General features: G+C 35.3%; 1 protein-coding gene across 1 annotated transcript; it reads left to right on the top strand.

The window, feature by feature from the left end:
• Positions 1-561: 561 nt before the first annotated feature.
• Positions 562-23,509, top strand: ATP1B3 (ATPase Na+/K+ transporting subunit beta 3). The gene is made up of 7 exons (XM_070945019.1): positions 562-838; positions 9,966-10,094; positions 12,514-12,627; positions 16,383-16,567; positions 17,755-17,805; positions 21,092-21,178; positions 22,453-23,509. Exons 1-7 carry the CDS (start codon positions 730-732, stop codon positions 22,621-22,623), a joined length of 846 nt encoding a protein of 281 aa, XP_070801120.1. The 5' UTR covers positions 562-729; the 3' UTR covers positions 22,624-23,509.
• The last annotated feature ends 1,267 nt before the right edge of the window (positions 23,510-24,776 follow it).

The following is a 24,776-nucleotide window of genomic DNA, read 5'->3' as shown; positions in this document are numbered from 1 at the left end:
AAAACACGGAATGTAAGAAAGCCCCTTGTAAGTTTATGTGAATATTGTTCCGTAGTTTATATTTCTTACTTTAGGTTCTAATATCCCGAGTTTAGACATAGAAGAGAGGGTGTGCTTAACTATAATCTTTTCGGGGTAAGTCCTGCAACATTTCATGCCATATATGGCTTACAAGTGTGATAAAGGGCAGAGCGATGCCTTCTTCTTCTTCCAGCCTTCAGTTTTGTCCCCTGGAACTTATAACCTCGGCTGCACTGCGACCCACCACATGCAGAGAGCCCACCTCTTCTCCGCCCCCCCTCCAATACCAGGGTGGGAAGAAAAAACGATGAGGCAACTCCTCATCTCTCCTCCCCTTCCTCGCTTCTCCTTTCAAGATTCGCTCTGGAGCAGAATAACCCTCGCCTTCCGTTTTTCCAGTAGATGGCGCTCTGGCTGATCAGAACTACCAGACGACGCGGGCAGCGATTGGCTCGTCCAAGAATTGACGTCTCTGTCGGGGTGGGGAGAGGCGGCCCGAGGAGAGCAGTTCAGTGCGTGTGACTGGCCCAGCCCCTCTTTCCTTTCCTCTCTTCTGCTCTCCCGCCGGGCGCCTGAGGGGTAGTTTCTTAGCGGTTCGGAAGATCCGCTCTCGTTTGGCAACGGATCTTCGCCGTCGCCGCTCGGGTGCCCGGGAAGCAGCCGCTCCATCCTGCCTATCTCTCGCTCGCATTTTGGGCTCTGCCAGCTATGGCCAAGGAGGAGAAGAAACCGTTCCGCCAGTCTATGGCCGAGTGGCGGCAATTCATCTACAACCGAAACAGCGGAGAGTTTCTGGGGCGCACGGCCAAGAGCTGGGGTAAGGGCGAGTGGCGGGAGCGGGCAACCGGAGCCCAGAGGACGGGGCGGCGGGACCGGCTTGGTGGACCTGGAACCCCAGCCGCTTTGGGTAGCCCAGCACTGACGGGGGACCACGAGGCGAGCGGCGGGACGGGAACTGCCGTGAGCGCCGAGCTAAAAATAGCCCAAGCGTGACAGCTCGAAGCTGAGGGAGGCGGGAGGGGGCGGCTGGAAAACAATCCCCCCCCCGAGAGGTGGCTTGGCCCTCCCCTCCCGGTTCTGCAGGGAGGGGACGGGAAAACTGCCTGGGCAGCGCCTCGGCAGATGCAGGTTCCTTGGTTGAAGGAAAGGAGGGTGTTTTCTTAACGCGTGTCCCCATCTGACTGCCCGCCTTCCTCTTCCTGCTGGTCCCACTCCCCTGTCGGGGTTACAAAGGGACCACCCCCTGCCACCCGCAGGCTCCTCCCTTTTGGCAGCTGCGTCAGTGCGCGGGTGGGGGGGGCAGTGTCTCCTTCCCCCTCCCCGTCCCCATACGTCTCCCCTCCCCCCCCCCAATTGCTAGGCAGGGAGAAGCTTTCTCCCCTCGCCTGCTTTGCCTTTGGGGAGCTGTTGCTTGCCACGTGCTACACAGTTCGAAGATGCCTCGGTCGCTCTTGGCTATTGGAAGCTGCAGGGATGGAGGGGAAACCCTCAAAGCTCAACGGGGCGTGCGTTGTTTTTTTCCACAGCCCGTTTTTCTTTTCATCCCGATCGTTCGTTTTTCAAGCCTTTTCTTTTCTTTTTCTTTCTTTCTTTCTTTCTTTTCCCCCTCCCCTCGTGTATGTTTTGGACACGATGCTTTGAATTTACCAGCCATGAACAGAAGTGTTTAATGTTACAAGTTCTGAATCGCGGTTTGCCGTGGAAACTTTAAATGGGTGCGTGGGTGTTGCTTTTAATTGCATTAATTCATCGAGGGGAAGGGTGACATGGGGAAGTTACAGAAATATGTCGGTACAGTAGAAGCATGGAATTGAAAGACGCGCTTGCCTGGAGAATAATTTGAAGCTTCAGTGCAGTGAGTTTTTTTTTTTTTTTTTGCTCTTTTTGTGCTTTAGGCACATGGTCAAAATGATGTGGAATAATTGAAAACAGAACACACATGTGTATTCTATTGCCAAGACCATCTGTCGCAGTGTTTACTGTGCTGTAAATTTTTCTTCATTCATACAAAAATGGGATTCTTTTCTCTCTTTTTTTTAAAAATTGATGACTAGAAAGGAAATTTCCATTCTGCCCCAATGATTTCCTTTCCCTGGTTTACTTTAAAAGTGTATGTGCTCACAAGTGAATGTTAATAAGGAACATAGAGGAATATATGTATGTTGATAAATGGTGCAATGTTCTTTACCATTTAAATTATTTGTCATGTATGTATATCAAAGTAATATAAAAGGAATTTCTTTTGATTATTCCCAATGGAATGGATATCTTTTTCAAGAAAAAATAACTCTTGTACAAATAAATATTTTAAAACTGTAATGAATTAAATCTTTGAATATTTTATTTTTTTAATAAAAATAATGATGAGAATGGAATTTCTAAAGGGTATTAAAGTGCAGTAAACTTTTTAATGCATATCCTTATGGTAATATGGTATGATTTGCTAATTGACATGTCACCTTATTTTGGGTGTGATATTGTTCTTCATGCTTAATGTACTTTCTATGAACAAATAAACCATTTGAATTTAGTCTGTTTTAAAAGCTTGGCATGCTAAATTGTAAGCAATTATTTTTTAAATGGAGCTACTATATTTTTCATGTATAAATTATTTTATACATGAAGTGAATAAAATTTAGTTGTAGAGAGATATTTACTGCTTTGGCTATGAAATGAGATTTCAAAGGAATGTTTTTTTATAGAAGCTAAAGAAAAAGAATTGAGAACAAAGCAGATACACATATTCCGAAATCTGTTTTGCCTGTAGGACCTATGATAGTTCTTACTTCTCTGTGTTATTTGTAGCTTCAATACTTTTAGATATTCTCAACTTAATTATATGATTATTTGAAAGCCTTTTATTCTCAATATGAAAAAAAAACAACTTGTACAATCTTGTACCGGTATATGTCTATTTAAAAGTAAATCCCAATGTAATAGTCTTACTTGGAAGCAAGTGTATATGCTTTAGAAGCATGAAAGATTTAGAATGCCTGGGGGAGAAACATCTCCCCCCCCCTTTCTGGTCTTTAAATTTATAAACAATATGCCATCATGAAAATGTATGAATCCATAATCATGTGAAAGTAGGTCTACCATGTTTAATCATGGTTTTTCTGTTCTCTTTACCTGTTTCTAAATGTTATTCAGCTCTTATTTTCCACAGAGTTATCAACTTCATGGAAAGCAGGTAGTTAGGGCAAATTGATTATATAGTTCCCTATGAAGCTTGTATCTAGGAGAGAATATCCTAAATAATCAGCTCCATCAATTTATTGCTAGGACGATTGAGAAGTCAATCATTTTGATTTTAGCTCTGGATCTTAAGCTTTAGAAATAACCTGATTTACTCTGATTAATAGGGCTGCCCAATCTGATATGATTCCTGAATCAAGAGAGGGACCTTCCCTCCTATAATCTGTTATACAGAAAATTCATCTGTTTTTCCCCACACTAGAATAATATGAATGTTTTTGGAAAACCAAACCATTAAGTATAGATCAGTTTACCAAGCATCATAGAACTATATGATGATTTCAGATTCTACACCAGCCTAAATAAATGAAAAATAATAAGTTAAAATTTGGATCATAAGGAAGCTTAAAATGCGTTGAATGTTTAGTAGCTGCCTTCTACAGAAAGTGCAGTACAGGTAGTCCTCAACTTACAATAGTTCATTTAGTGATTGTTCGAAGTTACAACAGCACTGAAAAAAGTTACTTATGACCATTTTTCACACTTACGATCATTGCAGCATCCCCATGGTTATGTGATTTACATTCAGATGCTTGACAGCTGGTTCATATTTATGATTGTTGCAATGTCCCTGGGCACATGTGATCATCTTTTGTGACTTGACAAACAAAGTCAGTGGGGAAGGTAAATCGACTGAACAAACCATGTTACTAACTTAACAACTGCAGTGATTCACTTAACAAATATAGCAAGAAAAGTTGTAAAATTGGACAAAACTCAACAAATTTCTCACTTAGCAACATAAATTCTGGGCTCAATTGTTGTCATAAATTGAGGACTACCTGTATATGTCATCTATTTCATGCTAGAGTGTGTAATCTGTTTCATATGCCTGCCTTTGCTTATATGTTCATATCAGCCTGAGACAATGTGAGTTGTAATGAATATAAGAATTATAGTCCAAAATATACGAAGGACACTATTTTGTCATTGAGCCTTGGATTTTTATACTTCTATTCTGCTTTTAGTATTGCCATGAGGAGGGTTTGTATTATTATATCAATAAGCTAATTCATTTAAATTGTGGTTAATGGTATAAACTGATTTATAAAACTTTGTTTTCTTTAATGATAGTCAAGATTACCCACAAACAATATTTTAATATCCCTGATAAAGGTTCTTATAACTGTTGTAATAAAAATATATGATTTTATTATTACATCATTCCAATTCTTACTGGAATTCAGTCTATAAAAATGTGGATCTAGAGCGGGCACAGTGGTTTGGCAGAATGTACTACTTAACCTGTTAAAGCTTGCTGAAATACAGACAGTCCTCAAGTTATAACCATTCGTTTAGAGTTCAAAATTACAAAATTTGGATGCCTGGCAACTGGCATGTATTTAGGACAGTTCCAGTGTCCCAGGTTATGTGATCACCTTTTGCTACCTGTGACAAGCATAGTCAGTGAGGAAGCCAGATTCATTTAACAATGTCACTAACTTAACTGCAATGATTCAAGCAAGAAAGGGCAAAACTCATTTAATAACTGTCTTGCATAGCAATAGAAATTTTGGGCTCAATTGTTGTAAGTCGAGGTCTGTATGTATTATCGAAATCATATTCAAGATAGTATTCCCAAAAAAAGAATTAATAAACTCTTTAACAGTGATAGTTAGAATTCCAAGGCTAGAAATGTTTCAAACTAATGGAGAAAACTGGCTCAAGATGAGTTGAAATTCCTAAAAAAAAGAGAGACTAAAAGCATACCTGCAAACAATTCTAATATGAAAAAAAAATAACAGTAGAACAAACTAAAACAAGTGTGACTGTAATATAGTGGATATCTGAAACAAAAAAGAATATAAGATGCAAAATAGAAAAAGGAAGAGGACATACATGTAGCCCCACAATCTTAGATATGTTAGGAGAGCAAAAGTTCAGAAGAAGCTGAGGTTGGAAGAATTACTGAGAATAATGTATCTAGAGATTTCTTGATATACATTCAAAAGCAATTGGAAAGAAAGAGCAAGATGGAGTGGGTTGAAACTTGACGTTGATAAACAAAAACATGGTCAACTGAATGGCATCTTATGATACTGAAGGAAATAACCTGACTATTGCTAATTATTTTTGAGAAATTTTAAGGAATGGTGAAATGCCAGATTTCATTTAATACATACAAAATTCTTTGAGATCTGAGTGTTACATTTTCTCTAGGCTTTGCTATAACTCCTTCTGGACCATGCCATTCAATGGCTTTTGCAAATAAATCTTTTGAACCAGAAATTGCTCGTGGTGTTCCAAGGATAGAATGTCCTGCAGGCCTGTTTTGACCAAAATGCCTCAAACCTTTTCTGGTTTGAAAGATATATTTGTAGAAACTACTGAACTGTCCCTAGAACAGAATGTTCTAGGGGGAAATAGTCTGTTTTTGAATTGACAAATTTTGCACATCCATAATAAGTTACTATTCATGAAACCAGGGTCCTGATTTTCTAAGATATGTTTCAATAGTTGTCTAAGATCCTACCTAGTGGTGATTTCTGTACTTAAACTTTATGCCTGCTAATTACATGACCTTTTAACATGCTCAATTTGAAATAATATATAATCTTTTAACCCAACAACCTCCAATCTTTTGGCTCAGCAGACTGGTGGAGGCAGAGGCAGCGACAGCAATGGTGATGGTGGGTAGAGGAAATGATTTCACGCACGCAAGTGAGCCATTTTCATAAATGCAGCTTTGTGCATGCTTGCCCACCATTTCCGCTGCCTGGTTCCAAATGGGCTGTAGCCCAGCAGTGGGCTGCAGATCACAGCTGCAGATCAGGGCCTGTTCTAACCAACTGCCTATATACTTAAACTGTGATTCCTGGAGATTTTAGAAGACTTATATAGGAAAAGATACTTACTGATAATGCAGACATCTTATTGCTCTCAGGCTGGAAGCCAGAAAATAAGTGTTAGAAAGCATATAAATTATAGATAATGCAAAAAATGAATACTACATTTTATTGTACATTCTTGACTTATTATCAGTCACTTAATGATAGTTCAAAGTTACAACAGCCACACACATACACATCTGCAGTCATGTGATTACATTCTGGGACTTAGCAACCAACTCAATTTTATATATTTTTGCAGCATCCTGAGGTCATGTGACCATGATTTGTAGTGTTTTGTGCCTGTTTTTGGCATTTACTTCTGGTTTCTGAAAAAAAAATAGTCTCTTAAACACTGGAAAAAATAGTCTCTTAAACACTATCATAAAAGAGTCATAACTTAAAATCCAGTCACTTGAAGCCTTCACTTACTACTGCAATGGCTTACAATTGTAATTACAGATTCAATTTCAATTGTAAGTTAAGGAAACTTGTATAAAACCAGTGAGCTATGGCTTCTCTCACATATGAGCTAAGCAATTGCTTTCAGCTGTTCCTGTTTAATGCCTTTTTCTCATTATTTTTTACCCATTTGTTACATGCTATGTCATATGTGTTGAGATAGCTCAAAACACTGTAAAACATTAGCCCCCAATCTTTTGGGCATTAGGAACCGGTTCCGTGGAGAGAGGTTTTTCTGCAGATCGGAGTGGGCATGGTTTCGCATGCTGCCTTCCTCCCATGAATGGGGCTTCACTTGCTTGCATGGCCTGATTTCTGACATGCCACGGCCAAGTGCCAGTCCACAGACCTGCTGTAAAACAATAAAAACAACAAAACATTAACAACAAAGAAACACAAAAGTAATTTAAACATTACATTCTGAAATTTCAGAATAAATAATGTCTTCACCATTGACCAACATTAAATCAATCTTGAATCATAAACCTCTGGAGAGTTCCCCTAGGAACTGAACATCCTTAAGCCCCAAAGGGTAATCTCCAAGCAAATAAAATATTGCTTGGGAAAAAACATGCTAGCGCTATTTTCAGATTACCTCCTATTATCAATCCTGCATATGCCTATTTAGAGATAAAAGTACATTTTAGTATAGGTAGACTTATCTCCAGTGATGTAGAATTGTGACTTTGAAACTTAATAAGATTTCATCAATTTAAAGGAATTTTCTGTCATTTTGGCAGTGAGGTAGCTTGATATCCTGCTTCTTTCTGTGTGGTCTGAGATGGGTGAAGAAAGTTGAAAGTCTTGCTAATTCAGAAAAACTAAGATAATTTTCATGCTACTTTGAAAGAATGTGACAAACGAATTAACATTCACCTCACAACAATATTATGTATGCAGTCAGAATTCTTGTGCAGAAGCTAGAATTTTGAATTACTAACTTTGAATGAAACAGATGATAACTATTCATAAAATAAAAGTACCACTTATGTTTCAGTCAACTTTTGGTGATGGCATCCATGCAGTTTTCTTGGCGGTATTATGGACATTGTGTGCACTGCTTTCCTCTGAGATATTTTCAACTATCCAGCCTACCTAGTGGTCTGGAGTTCCAAAATGGTTTTCCAACCAAATACTAATCACCTCACTTACTTTCAGAGCCCAACTATGATTGGCTAAATACTTCTATTCTTGTCCTTGAGACTATATTCATGTCATCATATGTAAGAAATAAAGATACTTTATTTACTTTATCGATAAGCAATTCTTATGCAGCATTTAAATATCCGGAACAAGTTCTCACACTGCTTAGAATCAGAGAAGCTACATGTAATGGTGAATACAGTACAGATTAGGAACAATTTGTGGAGTATAGGAGTAGATGGCAAAAGTCTTGAACAACTACCAGAAAAATTGCCTTCTCTGCTTGACTTGTATTAAGAGCTTTCTCAGAAGCCTTTCGTTTAGTTTCTACCACCATGGGAAAAACAGATGGTTTGACAGGAGTTTTCTTTTGCTTTTTAGTGTCCTTTAGGTTTAAGAAAATCTAATATACACTTTTAAATATTTGGTCTGATGATACCATTATAATGTATTTACATTATTTTACTTAGTTAACATATTGTTAGTATTTTGTGATGCTTTATTTATTAATATTTATTAATTTGTTTGCAATGCCATCTTTTCTCCAGGAGCCAAAGGGTACACATGTACTTTCTCCTGAAATAACGTTGACCAGAGAAATAATGATCAAATAAACAACTTTATATTTCTCCCTTTAACCTCTAACAGTCCTAATCTTTAATCCAATCAAATATTTTTGTAGGTTTAATTTCACTTCAATTTTTTTATCCCATCACAAATTTCTTCAAGGCTTTAACAAACCTCTTTTGTAGATCTAATAAAAACATTTTCAAGGTCATTCTCTTGGTTTATCATTTGTATTTTCCTTTTAATTTTAAATCTTTGGCCAATTTCTTTTGTATAACCAGTACGGCATCCTTTTGCAAATCATTCTGTTGGTCTGTCAATTGTAGTTCCTTTTTGAGTACTTCTCCGTTTTACCAGATAAAATTTGTTCCACATCTGTCATTCCTTTATTGACATTTTTTGGAGATAGTCTACCATATAAAGATCATTACTGACATATCTCTGGCTCCGTTCTTCAAAGAGCCTCTTTAATAGTTCTGATATTATGACATTTTGAAAATCCCAGCAATTACTGATATCAGGAACTGTCAAGGAATGTGTGGATGACCTTGGGAAATGAGGAAAAGAGATGCTGTTAGGAGACAATCAGGCAAGAGAAGCAGGAGCCCCAGTGGCTTTAACAGTTAGAGGAAGAAACTTAGGAAAGACCTGCCCTAATAGATCACGCAGTTAGCAGCAGTGGGACTTTCAGACTTGCAAGATTCTGCTAATGTAGCCTCACAATAAAGTAGAATTAGTACATTTAATTGGGTTTTCCTGTCTGATTTATCTGGGAAGGCTCTTGCAAGTCTTTACTGACCAGTTCTTTGGTCTTGTCAACTCTGCAGTTGTCAGCTCCATTTTTGTAGAGTTCACCATACTTCTCCCAGGAGCCCCCCATTTGCCCACATAGGAATATTGTTAGAATATGCATATTCGATTTTCAGCAGCAAATTAGACAAGAAGCTCAATATTTTCTAGGTTTAAAAACAGCTATGATGATATTTTAGGGCTGCAGCTCTTTGATGTGCGTATTGTTTCCTTCTTACCTCTTTATTGAAACTGTTATACAACCTTAACATAGATACTAATCACATAATATTAATTATTTTGATACAGGCAGTGGGAACAACTGTTGTGAAAGCCATAAGATGCAAATTAGCTCTACGTTCCTTTTTTATGCCTTTGATATAACAGTCATAAACAATACAATTGTTTTGCTGTGCCAGGTTAGTTGTGTTCTGCTGGCACAAGCAGATTTAATTATAATTTGTCTTCCAAAATTCATACCTTGGAAATAGGATCACTTAATCAACAGGGTTTGTGTAATATTTATTTTGTACCTGTGAGGGAAAAATATCTGGACTTTTGTCTTTAAAACAAAACCATTTAGAGCAACCTCAATAATAATCAGTTTTATTATTATATCAGATTTCGCAGTGTGTAATAATCAAATATGTTGAATTTTGAAAGTATGACAAAATTCTCTCTCTTGTACAGAAGGTTACCACGACTATCCTTTTAGAAGCTAGTATTATTTAGAAGATAAATCAATTGAAATATTTGGCTAAATAGTATTAATGTTATTTAAAATAATATTGAGTCTCATATTATGTCAGATTTCAGTTGAATGTCAGTCTTTGCAATGTAAGTGACTAAATTATTCAATGCATGTTTTGTTCACATTTTTTTCATTTTTTATTTTTTTAGGCTTAATTTTGCTATTTTATCTCGTCTTCTATGGCTTCTTAGCTGCACTTTTCACATTCACAATGTGGGTTATGCTCCAGACATTAAGAAGTGATATACCCAAGTATCGTGACCGGATTTCTAGTCCAGGTAAATATGTCCAAATGAAATTATCAATATAAATTAATACAAAGGTGTTTTACTTACGTTAATTTTCTTAACATTTACCATGTAATCATAATAATGAATTTCTAATTCTTTCTGAAATATAACTCTGCATGTCTTGCAAAAATATAGAAACTAGTATAATTGTTCTGCCCCAGCTCCGGATTTCCGAGGATATTGACACACACCAATGGTCCTTATCAAATTTATTAAGTAGCAAGAATAAACAAGACCGGCAAAGGTTGACAACCAGCCCAGAAAACAAGATATGATAAACAAAAATACTCTGATAATAAGTCCGAGTTGTTTCTAGCAAGAAACCTACTAATGGCATGTGACTTAAATAGGCTAAGGGAGTGGCCAATGATCCTCAAGCCTTACTCTCGAGGAGACCTCCTCCTCCTGAGTAGCCACTCCTGCCTTTTGGCAGCCCTGCGTGCTCAAGCATTAAGGAGAGGCTCCTCCACTTCGCTCTCTCCACTTGAAGGAGCCTCTGGAGGTTCTGAAGGCTGAGTCTCTGCCTCTGGCACCACATCCTCTTCAGCCTCCTCGCTGTCCAATGCGAGCGCTGGCTGCGCAGGCTGCTGGCATGACACCACACCAGCCTCCTCTTCGTCGGGATCAGCCATGATCCGTGCAGGCCACTGGCGGGCCACAACAATAACCAAACAGGGCACTTCAGGTAGCATTCTCCAATAAAATTCAATGATACAATCTCCAGCTCCAATCTCACCCTATTCCAACGGTTGGTGGAAGAGCCAGCTGTTATGGTGTTCCAGAGAGTCAAAGGATAGGACGTGTGGAATCCCTGGGGAAGGATGTTGCACAAAGCAGGGGGCTGTTGCAGAAAATACATGTTTTGTAGATATGGTGGTATGTAAGGGAAGGAAACTGGAGTGTCATTCTAGTCATTCTGTACTACCCATTGTTGTAGTAAATTAATTGTTTGAGTGTATTTCTGATTATTGTAGGTCTTCAGTGCATATTCTACATTTAAAAACATTTTCTGAATGGATCATTAGGATTTGATTTCTTAATATATGTTTATAATGGAATTAATACAAAACCCTTTCAGCTTTCTCTTCTTTGAGGTGGCTAGTGCAAATTAATGACATAGTTCAAATGAACTTTGTTTAATTGACAGTCTCCACAGAATATAACGTGTTACAGACATTTACAGTTTGCATGCGCCGATAGGCAAAGTTTTAAAAAAAACTAATAAACCCTTAACTGAAATTATAAACCAGAGCTAAAGATGAATATATTATTAATGGACTGAGTTAAAATAAAATCTGGATTATGGAAATATAAATCACACATGCAACTTTCTTCATGCTGACAGTCATGTTGGGCTTTGAGCTACCTCCTGAAAACTGTATTCTCAAAAATAACGGATAGAATCATGACAAAAGCCAAAGTTTATTTCATTTAAATAATATTAATATTATTCACACAATTGATTTAATGATTCCCTTATTTCAGATTAAAATTTATAATTTAGTAACTTAAGCATCCTTCTCTCTGTCTTCAATTGTCAACTTCTTCATATAGGTAATGTCAACAAAAGATTGATGTCTATTGTAAATATAATTCTATGTATGACATAGTCATGTGCTATTACAGATATCAGACTGTCTCTAAAATAGCCATGCCCTGCAACTTGAGCCATAAGGTACAATTTATCCAGTAAAATGTCCTACTTGTTATTAATGGATTGAAAATGTTCTTGGGTAATTTTGCTATATTTCATGCAAAAATATAGAACAATATACACTGAAATGTTAGAAAGTGGACTCCATTGCACTTCTGGACACAATTCAAGATACTAGCCATCTTCTAAAGCCCTTAAAGGTTATTTGTGGGATTTCCGATCTCCAATTATGGCTGTATAATTGGCATAGTGGATACCTTTTGGGTTCTTTTTATTAAACACTGCTAGATCCAAGAAATACACTTTCTTTGTCATGACACTTGCTCTATGGATGATTCTGACCTTGCTGGCCTTCCATAAGACAATAAAACCTCCAATTTCACTTTGAGGTTTGAGCCTAAGTATTGAATAAGCCTGGGTTTTAATTGTGAGGGTAGTTATTTTATTTTTTTTTAGCTGTTCAGAATTGTGTGTTGCTTGAGCAACCATATTTACCATACAAATAGATAAGTAAAAGTAAATTGTGCTTTGTTAGGGTAAGTGTTAAATAATTTTAGTATTGCTGATTCAGAGATACAGTGATATAACTGGATAATTTAATGTAAAATCATGACAAGATTCAGCTATTTAATCTTATGTAATAATGTAAAACCCAGCTCTTAAACTGTTTCTTCAAACTATTTTTATACATTTAGAAATTATCATTTTTGAGGGATACTTTGGATAAACAATTTATTTTTTTTATTTTTGTAGGACTAATGATTTCACCAAAACCAGAAACTGCACTGGAATTTTCAATAAGCAAAAATAACTCAGGAAACTATAATTATAATCATTATGTAGAAGCCCTTCATAAATTTCTAGGAGGTATGTATACTTTCTCTTTTTTCCAAGAAATTTATATAAAGCACTAAAGGTCCTTGTAATGTTTTTCTAGACTAACAATAATTGTTGGTAAAAGCAGCTATTTTTATGATGATTAGGAAATTTTTAAAGGTGGTCAGACTTACTGACACCTGAAAAACATTTTTTTTTTTTTTTTGTGAACAAGTAAAGATCCTGAATTTAAAATGTGGCCACATTTCTTTATATTCTGCTAAAAAAATAAATTCTTTTGGGAGTTTTTGGAAGATTAGTTAGATTGACTATTAGTATTATTAAATTTGCTGAGATGAATATTTATTAACTTATGGCTTTATGTGTAAATGTGATATTGTTTGTTGCTCTACTTATGAATATTTTTGATGTATATATTCAGTTTTTTAAACAAACATTTAAAGAGAGGGAAGAAGGAAAAAAGGGCAGTTAAGATAATAAAATCACATTCATCCCTTCTGTATTATAGGCCTTTGTAAGCTGTACAAGGGCTTTATTATGCAGCAGGCATTTGATCAGTTTAACCAAAAGCATAGATGAGATAGTAAGCTTTTCTGTAGAATTCTTTCTCAGGTAATACTGTCACTGTTTCCTATGCATATTTATGGAAAAGTTAATCACACACTGTTCAGAGGAGCCTACTTTAAATAAATGTGCAGAGAGCTGAAACTAACTGTAGCATTTAGGTGAAAAGGGAACATAGGAAAATGTTGAAAGATCAAGGAAGGCATGTGTGAGAATCAGCATCAAAAATCTGGTTCAGAACGTCATTGAAAGCAGATAATTTGGCTGCAATCAACTTAATTTGTTTGAGCGCCCTCATATTTTGTATTTTACACGTTGCAGGCATGAGAAAGTAAGAGGGTAGAGGAAAGTCAGAGGGCAAGGAAAGGTGACAGAAAGTGGAAAAAAAGAGAAATTGTCAGAGGATAAAATACAGAAAAATGAACGAAAGTGGCAAAGGCGGTAGCAGGATGAAGGTGAAAGAAGAGATCATTAGAAGGTAAACGAGAGAAAAAAGTGAAAGAAAAAGAAGATAGAGGAGAGAAAGCAAACTAAAAAGAAGTGAACTGAAATAGATTTCAGTGGTTACAGGTGCCTTTTTGGTAAGAAAGTGCAAATGTGAAAATACTTCTTTAATTGACATTTAAGTACAGGATTACTTGTGCTGGAAGAAGTAGATTGCCAAGGCCACAGTGTGAGTTCTACATTAGACATTGGCAAATATGACATTTCAAATATTGAAACCACAAAAGCTGGTAAGGTAGCACTGTAGCTATAAAAAGCTTTTAAAGAAAAAATATAGATGGAACCTTGAGATTTGCATGAAAATTGCTATATTTTACAACTTCATAAATCCACTAGGATCCACAGTTTAAATGTGGCAGAACTCTACATTCTCATGTGGAAAAAAAAAAACAATATAAACTCAAGAGGTTTATATTGCAAACTGCAATTAATATGGATACGAAATATATAGTAGTGGTTTCAAAATTGAAATCTAAATTTTTGTTGAATACCACAGTCAAATATCTGAGAACACTTTCAATGATTTAAGGCCATAGATCATGGGTGGCAACATTTTGGCTTCCTAAACTGCATTGAGTGAAGAGGAATTGTCTTGGGCCACATATAAAACATACAATATAGTTAATGTATATAAAGACAAACTTCCTTTATTTTTAAATATTTTTTATTGTCTTGTGGGGCCACAACTGGCTAACCACAGTTGCAGATTGAATACGCCTGCTGTAGATAGTCAGCATATAAAAACTAAAGCATTTGTAATGCATTAAAAAGAATCAATAAATATTGTGTCCAGATAGCCTTACTTAATGACCCAATTGACCGACAACTCCATTGCTATGCAATACAGCCATTAAGCAGAACATAATATCTCCTTAGGGATGGCAGTTCTAGCAATCATAGTTGCTGTCACTATGTGAATCCTACACAGTTGTTAAGTAAAGACCTATCTGTATCCAAACCATTTTTGGAAAAATATAAGGGTTGCTTTCACCTCAGCTTACCCCATTCACCTATCTCCTCCCCAGTCTTTGTATTTTGGTCACCTCCTACCAGCTCCCTTTGCCACCATGATGCCCATCACATCACACCACACACAAGCATTCTTTCATGTTGCCTTCTTCCCACCAATGCAGCCAGGGCTTTTCTTGCCTGCTGGCGAGGGCCTCCTTTAGCATCCTGAACAGGGCCTCCCATTTCTGCCCTTCTTTCGTGAAAGAAGGAAAGGCAGAAGGGGGGGGGGCTAAAGGAGAGCCTGAGCAGGGTGCAAACGGAGATCCTGGCTGATGCATAAGGGAAACCCACTATACCATTGGGAAAGAAGACTCCAGCTGGTACAGTAGTGCAGTGCAGCAAGAGGCAGTGGTGGCAGCAGGTAGGTGGATGATCAAAAGATGATCATAAAAGCCCATGGGTCTGAATTTTATTCATATGACCAGAAGGACGCAGCAACAGATGGAACTTCAAGGACAGGTAATAAGTCCCATTGTTCAGTGTTATCATAACTTCAAATGGCCACTGAACAAATGTATATTAAAGGAGGATTACTTGTATTATTCTTGCATAGTTGAGATATATTTCAGAAAAAGAAAGATTGGTTGCCAAAATTATGTCAGCCAATAATTTTGGGGAAATTTCATTCTAAAAAATTTATTGATTTACTTTGCTCAGTATTATTAAATTTAAAATAGATTTATTAGCTTCATATACTGATACATATAATCACAATCAAATATAGAAACAAATGGATTTTTAATGTTTATCATTTTGAGATTTCTTGTACAAAATATTGTTCTCGAGTGAAACAAACCATTGTCTATTTTTTTTTATTTGACAAGCTTTGGTTTTGAAACCAGCATACCTTGCAAACAGGTTTAGTTGTTAATGTATCAATATACAGAGAAATGTCATGCTTCTTGGCTGTATAATAATTTTTCTGTTCAAGAAATATGCTAGAACAATTTCACAAAGGAGAAGTAATGCAACATATGGACCAGTTTGATACGTTTATACCAAAGTTTGTGTGAAGATATGAAATGGAGTAAAATTGCCTACAGGGTGGATTTAGACATACTGAAGTCTGAGATTAATTGAAGAGAAATGTTCTCAACTCTTAACCTCTATGAATTTATAGCACAAGATTAAAGTTGTAAATTTAGGAATAAAATTTACTGATTTGGATTTCTGTTAATAAAAAGATGGTAAGTGATGCTATGATCACTTCTATTATATTAAATGTAAGTTCAGCTTATCTTAGAGCATGTATTCTATGCCAAATAAAATTAAGGACAGATTTAATAGCATATTTTATTACGAACCAAAAAATAAATAAATCCAGAAAGCATTAACTGTATTCCGGAAAGTACAATGAATCAAACATTGAAAGAAAAAAATTTGAATTCTCAGAAACTTTCAATTAGTGTAGTCATTAAAGCAAATACTGTGCAGTGTTTGGAAGTTAATCTGGTTATAACGGACTATTTTGCAACATTTTGAATTGCTTTTTTCTCATTGGTAATTCCCTTAAATGCATGAATCTTAGAATTGGGTTTGGTTCATGCTTCAAATGGTTCCCAGCTCTTGACAAATTACCTCTGCGCAGTAATGTTTTCTCAAAATTTGGAAATGAATATTCTCCAAAGATTTTCACCTGCTAAATGATTCTTTAGTCTGTATATTTATTAAATAGTTAATGTCATGCACTGAATTGTTTTTTCTAGCATATAATGAATCAAAGCAAACCAGAAACATTCGGTGTTCTCCAGGAAAGCTCTTTGACCAGAACTCTGTAAATAAATCAGCGTGCCAGTTTAATCGTGATAGCCTGGGACCTTGCTCTGGACTACAAGATGAAAATTTTGGTTATGACAAAGGAACACCATGTGTTATTATAAAAATGAATAGAGTAAGTTCAGTTACTCTTTTGGATTTCATAAGGCTTTCAGTTTTTCCTGTGGAAAACTGCTGTTCAAAATTTATAGCTGGATAGTATTTGCTTGAAGGTAAATTTCTGTGTATGTTTCTGGATGCTCTTAGAATTCCTTCTTTTCTGATCTTTACTGATTTTTATGTTGAAGATAGGAGCTCATGGAAAAGATTTTGTCTGCCTGTGTTAGAGTTTCTAATTCAGCCCTTTTATGTTAAAGTTGGATGGCATTTTACCATTCCCAATTGCTTAGAAATTGCTTATAAAAAAAAAATCCAATTGTATGTTTTTAGTCTGAACAAATAATATTATAGCCAGTAAAGAACAACTCACATAAGTATATGTCATGCAAGAGTTTATCTAGAAATGAAAATGATGATCAGAAATGTTCATCACAAGGATACACAGTATATATTTCCGGCAAAAAAATAGGGTTTAATTTGATTCCTTAAAAATTTCTGATGGACATTTATAGTTAAGTTTTTCTCTTTTTAAGTAATTAATTATGTGACATGTTATTTGTATATGCCTTCTGAATTCAGCCATTAATGTTATGTGCCTAATTTGAAATAATGAATGGCTGTTGTTGGAATCATCACATGGAAGTGAAACATTCTTGAATACTTTTGTGAGTGTATTTTAAAACAGGATTATGTTAAAACACATACATCTGCATTCCGATAATTATTTTCCTTCCTTGCTGAGAACTTTCTACCTACCAACAAATGCAGACATAACATAACTAATGGATAAGGTGTATATTTGTGGTATATCTTACAAAACCGTTCAAACTGAATGGGTATCTCAGTGGAGATTGTGGTAGAGTTCAAGTTTTGTATACATTCAGCATATTTATTTCTAGTAGCCACAGGACATACATGTATGAATATTATGGATATCCATTTGTGTACTGAAAATAAACAGCTTTTATGTGATTGAAAAAAGTGCTTTTCATTACTATTACCTTCTATTTTGAATATATTGATTTCTAATATGGGACACAGTAATTTCTGGGTAAAGTTAAATCACAGAAATAATTATATAATGAACTATATTTTAATTATATTAAAATTAAAAATTTGGACTATTAGAAAGTGCTACTTTATTTAAATTATTGTTAATATTTATTCCACTCCAAGTTGCATAACATTTTTTCTACATTTCAGGTAATTGGATTAAAGCCTGAGGGAAAACCATATATAAAGTGTAATTCTAAGGTAAGCATTTAAAAATAAAAAATTGTCCACTTTTATGTCATTAAAAGAGCAAGTGATTTAATACATATTAGCCTTAATTATGATATTTCCCTGTATTTTAGATTTCCACTTACTAATTTAAAATTTTTATGTTACAGTCTCCATTTAAAAAAGATATGGTTTCTTCATTATTACTTGCTTTTTGTTTTGTTTCATTTCATAACCGGCATTTTGTTTTTCTCTCCATGCTGCAAATGCATCTTACACAATATTTTTATGATGGGTAAGAATATGAGCACTGAAGCAGAATATGAAATCTTAGTGTTTGCACTGTGAAATTGTTTACTTATAAGCATTCCGTTATTTTCAAAACCTATTCATTATAAAAGTTATATGTTTTTAAATGTTTCCCTTTTATATAGATGATTTTACCATATACTTCTATATTTTTAAAGAAAAAATATTTTTATCAAATTTCTACATTGCCTATCACCCTTGCATGACTCTGGGCAGTTTTCCAATTTATATAATATCTACTGGTTTATATATTTGAATGAATTTGGGTTTAAGATCACACACTGATGCTTTCCACATATGTCCCATTTAGAATTGTTGTAATATTTGCCAAACTGTATTAAGATGAAAATGTTAAATTTAATATCAAGCTAGTTTTAATTTAAACTCTGATGGTCATACAGTACCAAAACTGACAAAAGGCAAGTGAGTGTAGGGTGCATGTACAGTAATCATCTGTTGCGATCTAATTATGAAAACTAAAGTGGTTTGAATCACACCTTTTGACTATTACATTTTATTTTTATTAAAATAAGCTGAAAAGATGAATGTATTAAATATTGTCATACATGCATATGATAGCTAAATCAAAATGCATCTTCTACTTATATACTGAAATATTGTTACACTATTTTTAAAATCTTTTCCTCTATACTTACATTTATTAAACAAAAACAAAAATAATGCTATAACCAGCATCTTTTTCCACCCTTCAGAATCCCCGTACATATCATCCTCACTTGGGGGGAGCTCTTCTAAAGAAGGGAAGCCCCACTCCAAAGAACCCTGTCATTGGGCCTATCCCATTGTATCTAACTTCTTCAGCTAAAAGCCAGTATAGATTTTCATTAATACATGCATAATTGCCATAACATTGCTCATAGTTTATGGCGGCAGCTTTTATGAAATTCATATTTTGAATTAAGACATCTACTCCATATGATCTGGCTAGATATAAACTAGATATAAACAGCTTGAGGTTACACTCTTTAAACTTTTATTATATCTGAGGGTATTTCAGTTTGATATTTTTAATATTTACTGTTAAGTTTTATGCATCCTAATTAATTTATTAAAGAGTTTTAAATATTATTATAGAATGTTTATTATTACATATAAATCTTTCATTTGCTCCTACAATCCAAACTGCTTTGAGCATTGTTTGAGAATATTTTATCAGATTTAGTAGCATGTTATACTTCAATGCAGCTAAGATTCTTTCAAATGTAAGGAATCTCATTTGTTTTCAATGTCAAATTTTGTCAGCCGAATTAACACAAACACTTTGGAGGCATAATTTGCATATGTTCCATTATTCAATATAAAACGACTCATTTATCCAGATATTTAAAATCTATTTGTCTTGAAAAATTCAGGAAAAAATGGTAATTTATTTATGAATAATAGTCATAGAATTACACATCAAAATATACAATTTTATTCTTAATTTAACTTACTATACAGGAAATCCTCAATTTTTGAACACAACCAAGCCAAAAATTTCTGTTTCTGAGTGAGAGTTGTTAAGAGAGTTTTGCCCCATTTTATGGATTTTTTTGCCACAATTGTTAAATGAATCACTGCAGTTGTTATGTTAGTAACATAGTTGTTAAGTGAATCTGGCTTCCCCATTGATTTTGATTGGCAGAAGGTTGTGAAAGGTGTGATCACATGCAACGGTCATAAATATGAACCGTTTGCCAAGCATCTGAATTTTTATCACTTGACTATGCTGCAATGTTCGTAAGTGTGAAAAATGGTCATAAGTCACTTTTTTCATTGCCATTGTAACGTTGAATGATCAATAAATGAATGACTTACAAGGACTACCTGTATCTCCCAAAGTCAAGTTAATGTCTCTTGAACAGAACTTGTACTTGTAAATTGCCCAGAGTCACTTAGTGAGATGGCTGGTAAATAAATTTGCTTAATAAATAAAGGTCAGGCATTTTTATTAAAATAATTAACTATGGTTAATTAAACATTAATGGTTTAATAAAAATTAAACCAATTAATGATTCTGTCAAAATTCTGTCTGAAATTTTAAAATTCATGGTTTTTTTAATTGCAAATTGCCTATTATGGCTACATTAATGTTGTTATATTAATGGTATTTTCTTTTTCATTGATAACTGCTATAAGATTTCATATACAGATGCTCAAAAGTGAGGAATCTGGTTGAACAGTTTTATAAGGTGCTGTGTATTCCTATTGGCACATTCAGGTTGATAACTGGAGGTTTCAAATCATCCTATTTGAAGAAGAGAATGGTTTTGTCTTTGGTTTTGATTAAAATTGTATTTCAGGTTTTTAATACCTGGTGTTTTGATTATATGTTCTGTGATATTTGATATTAAAAGTATCACCAAGTTATGAATTGGGCTCTTAAATGACATTTTTCTAATTTTCTAGAAAAGCATTCGGATCCTAATCCATAGATTCTCAAACTTAGCAAGTTAGATGGTAAACATGAAAGTCTCCATTGCCTCCAGTGTAAAACATATCTAGGTTTTCTTATATGTGTGAATTTCCAGTTGTTAGGGGTAGTTTTCCCTTCCCCAGAAGCTGTTCTGTACCTTTGACATATTTGAAGGATAACTTCCACAATATGAAACATATTTTCTCCTAACTGATCTCTTTTAGTCAATTTTGAGTTTAAGATGAGATGTTCATAAGAAATTGGAACAGACTTTAAAAGGTTCCTAGACAATACTTTACAAATCAGTATGGCAAAATTATATTGTTGTAATAGTAACATATTTCCTATTTATTTTTGTATACAGATTTAAGGTATAAAGGGTTTTTTGCTGATTAACTGATTATTATTTATTTTTATATGACACATACATATCTTTCTCTAGTAATGCTAATTCAGAATTCACTTTATTATAGTTTGAATAGGCAATTGAATAAATCTTGGCTCTTAAAATTCTTGTTATACATTTGTCCATGTATTCCACATGAAATTTTTTAAAAATGCTACATTAATCTTTGGCAATTTTTTCCTTTATAGGAAGAAGGCAAGGCTACAATAAGTTATTTTCCTGCTAATGGAACAATTGATTTGATGTATTTCCCATATTTTGGAAAACAGCTACATGTGAGTTTGTCTTAATTCTGCACCTGTGAATTTGCTTTGTTCATGTTCATTGCTAATAGTGTCATTCTACTCAACTGCATTCTTCTAAAAATTAGTATGTGCGGCTGTGGGATGCTCCCTCCTTCTGGAGCAAACAGGCAGGGTTCATTGCCTCTCTATGAAGCGGGGGGGGGGGGGGTGTGCTGGCCCAATTCCCAACTTCTTCTTTGTGGGCAGAGCAATCCAGTTTTGCTGGAGCTCCTAGTCTTTATCCCTATAGAGAAGCCTTAGCTTTTGAATGATTTCTTTAAAAGAAAAACCACTTTTATGTGGTTGACCTATCTTGCCTTCTCTTCTAACCTATAACACATCAACAGGATTTTCATACGGATACCTTATGCATTGGCTTGTGCGAGTAAGAGGGCATGGAGATTGGGAAGCTTTTGTTGCTGCTGCACTGGTGCAGACACAACTAGGCTCTAGCAAAGAAGCAGCAATAGCTCCCAGTCCTAATGGGGATCTGAGCCTGGCTTGGTGTGCAAAGCTCAGAGAACAGTAATTACAGAGACCCTTTCCAAATCACTCTAGAAGGCATGCAAGCATACATGATTACAAAGATGATCACTGAAGAAACATTTTACAAGTTTTTCATGCATACATTTAACCTGCAAAATAATTCCTATGTACCCCCATTAGACTAAATTTTTTTGGAATCAGATACTAAATCTGATGCATCTTTCTAGAAAAGTCTTTTGACAGTCAAAAGTGTAGGAAAGATTTAAATAGTACACATTTGTTTTCATTTTATATTTCTATTTATTTAAAATAGTTATATCCTACGTTTCAGTTGAAAAGTTTTCCAGTACAACTCTCAGAACTCCTATTCTTAGGGATAACTTGTGAGCAGTGCACGAAGAAAAAAGGATGGCAAAAAAGGAAAAATGGGAAGTCATATGAGCCAGATTCTTCATATTACAAAGATCCTAGCTTGTTTGACCACAAAAATGGTTAAATGGCTTCTCTGAAGGAGAAACCATTTTCCCTAGGAGGGCTGATGGTTTCCTTTACTTTCTTTCTTGCCTTTTGCCATAGCTTTAATAATTCTCTCAGAGTTAATACTTGAGGAGGGTAGTATTTATACATGTTTACTTGGAAAAATTATACTGAACTAATATGCATTTGGTATAATTAAAACACCTGGTTTTTAACCAAACAATTACAGCTTGTTTCAGTTATATTAAATCTACTTTTGTATTGAAAAAAATCAATTTTTATTTCTGCCTCTTTTGAACCAGCCTGACTACTTACAGCCGCTAGTAGCTATTCAACTAGCATTTAATACAACCAGTGCCAAAGAAGACGTAACCATTGAATGCAAGATCATGGGAGCAAGGAACTTAAAAAATGACAATGAGCGTGATAAATTTCTGGGACGGGTTTCATTCAAATTTCAGATATCTGAATAAAAGTCACCAATATCGCCAAAAAGTCAACCTTATCAGCAGGACCTGCCATTCTGAAAGATGAGACCACCCATAAGAAACCTAGAGTGGAACAAGGCATTCAGGGTAGCATAATGTGCTTCCAAATCATGATTTCAATTTGTCACAGTGTACCTGCCCATCATGTTTTTGCCTATTGGACCACTGTAGAGATATAATAATTTTAGTGACCTGTAAATAGATTCCAGACATGTAATCATGGTGGTCTTTGACCTGTTCAAAATGTGGGCTTTACCCCCAAGTGAGTGTCTGTAATGTATGTGCTGTGCTATGTAAATATTGTATTGGTTTAACACTGGTTAACTATCATATCAATACCAACAGTCTTAGAGTGAGAGGTAAGATATTTCAGACTATTCAATCCAACACCATGAATTAAGTTTGTGCAGAGATGCCTTAAATCCTGTATCGGGTGGGAGGTAGTGGGGAGCTTCATGTGGATTTTAAGTGTTAGCATTGATTTTTGACATTATTTAAATACTGAAGTAGATGTTGTGCTTATTGTGCAAGTATTGTGTGTACATGCAATGTTTGGTCTAGATTTGATATTTCAGTTGCAAAATTGTGTTAATTGCTGTTACATGGAGCACAGATAAAACCAATACAATGTCACTTTTTAAAACTTTTTAATTGAGAATTATCAATATGAAACAAGTCCTTTACAATGTGTATGGTTTTGAGATTTGGTAACAGTCATATTACAAAGCTGCTTGAAATAAAAAGACCTCACAAAATGGGACTAGATGTACAATTTCCAATTTAAAAATATTCCAGAATGGAGAAATGTCTGTTTAAACATTTTAAAACTCAGTAAGGACTGTCTCGATTAAACATTCCTTTGTTTAATTTATATAGTTTCAGATGAATTTTGTACTCTGTAGGTAGTATTTAAAATTTGGGGTTTTTTTCTATTAAGCATTCTTTCTATTAAAGATTAATATCCTCTGCATTTCAAGATGTATTTTAAAACCTCTCTCTATTCCAGGATATGTTATTGATGTTTCTTTGTTCTTTTCTCTTCACTCCAGGCAATTTAAGAACCAAAAATAAGTGGTTCAGAATGTGCATTAAAATACACAATTTACTTTTATGCAATTATTTGTTTTAAAAAAGAACAATAACATAACAGTAAGATCAACTCTATTAACAATAGAACAAGTTCTGAGAGGAAAAGTTTTGAATTGTTTTAAATATTTAAGATCCATATTGAGCATATCCAAGGTAGCATATCCAATGAAGGTAGAACCGATCTAGAAAGATTGAATACATGAATTTGGACCTGATGAATCTGAATGAAATAAGCTCATGAATAGCAAAAGAAATAAAATTCTCTTGCAGTTGAAGAGTCGCAATGCTGCATGATTTGCTATTGGTGTTTTTTTTAAAAAAATAGGATTCTAATGCTATATTTGCTATTCTTGGCCTGTTAGAACTTTTATCTGTAAAAACCATCGTTGGTTTTACTATAGCAGTGTTGGTGAACCTTTTCGACACTGAGTGGGAGCATACACGTTCTGGAATCCAGAAGAGCAGCTGCCTGGTGCGCATGTGCGCACTGGGAAAAGGATCTAGACCAGTTGCGTGCCAGACACCAGAAAAGCAGCCGCCTGGTGTGCATGCGTGCACCAGGAAGATGATCTGGTTTCCTGCATCTGCATGCACACCAGCCAGCCTGTATTTGCACGCGCATGTGTGCCAGAAACCAGAAGGCCAGGTGTCCGGTGCGCCAGAAACCGGAAGATCATCTTCACAGTGCACACATGCGCACTGGGTAGCTGCTCTTCCAGTTTCCGGTGCTCCCACACGAGTGAAGATAGCTGGCCGGTGCACCGAAACCAGGAAGACCAACAGGAGACAGCTCCCGTGCCCGGAGAAATGGCTCTGCGTGCCACTTCTGACACGTGTGCCATAGGTTTGCCATCACAATACTATAGCCATAGACTTGAGCACGTCAATCATTAGGATAAAACAGTGTAGATATGGTTTGAATTTTTATTCAAAGGTAATATTTTAAATACCTCTGCCTTTTGATATAACAGAGAGTACCTAAATACGAGATAAGTTGAATCAAGATGCTGGTAAGGCTGGCAAAAGATTATGAATTATGAATATAACTA

The sequence above is a fragment of the Pituophis catenifer genome, unplaced genomic scaffold (assembly GCF_029215685.1).
Source record: "Pituophis catenifer annectens isolate HBS135680 unplaced genomic scaffold, rPitCat1.0.hap2 SCAF_6, whole genome shotgun sequence".
Lineage (NCBI taxonomy): Eukaryota > Metazoa > Chordata > Lepidosauria > Squamata > Colubridae > Pituophis > Pituophis catenifer.
This window is presented reverse-complemented; position numbering and strand designations above follow the sequence as displayed.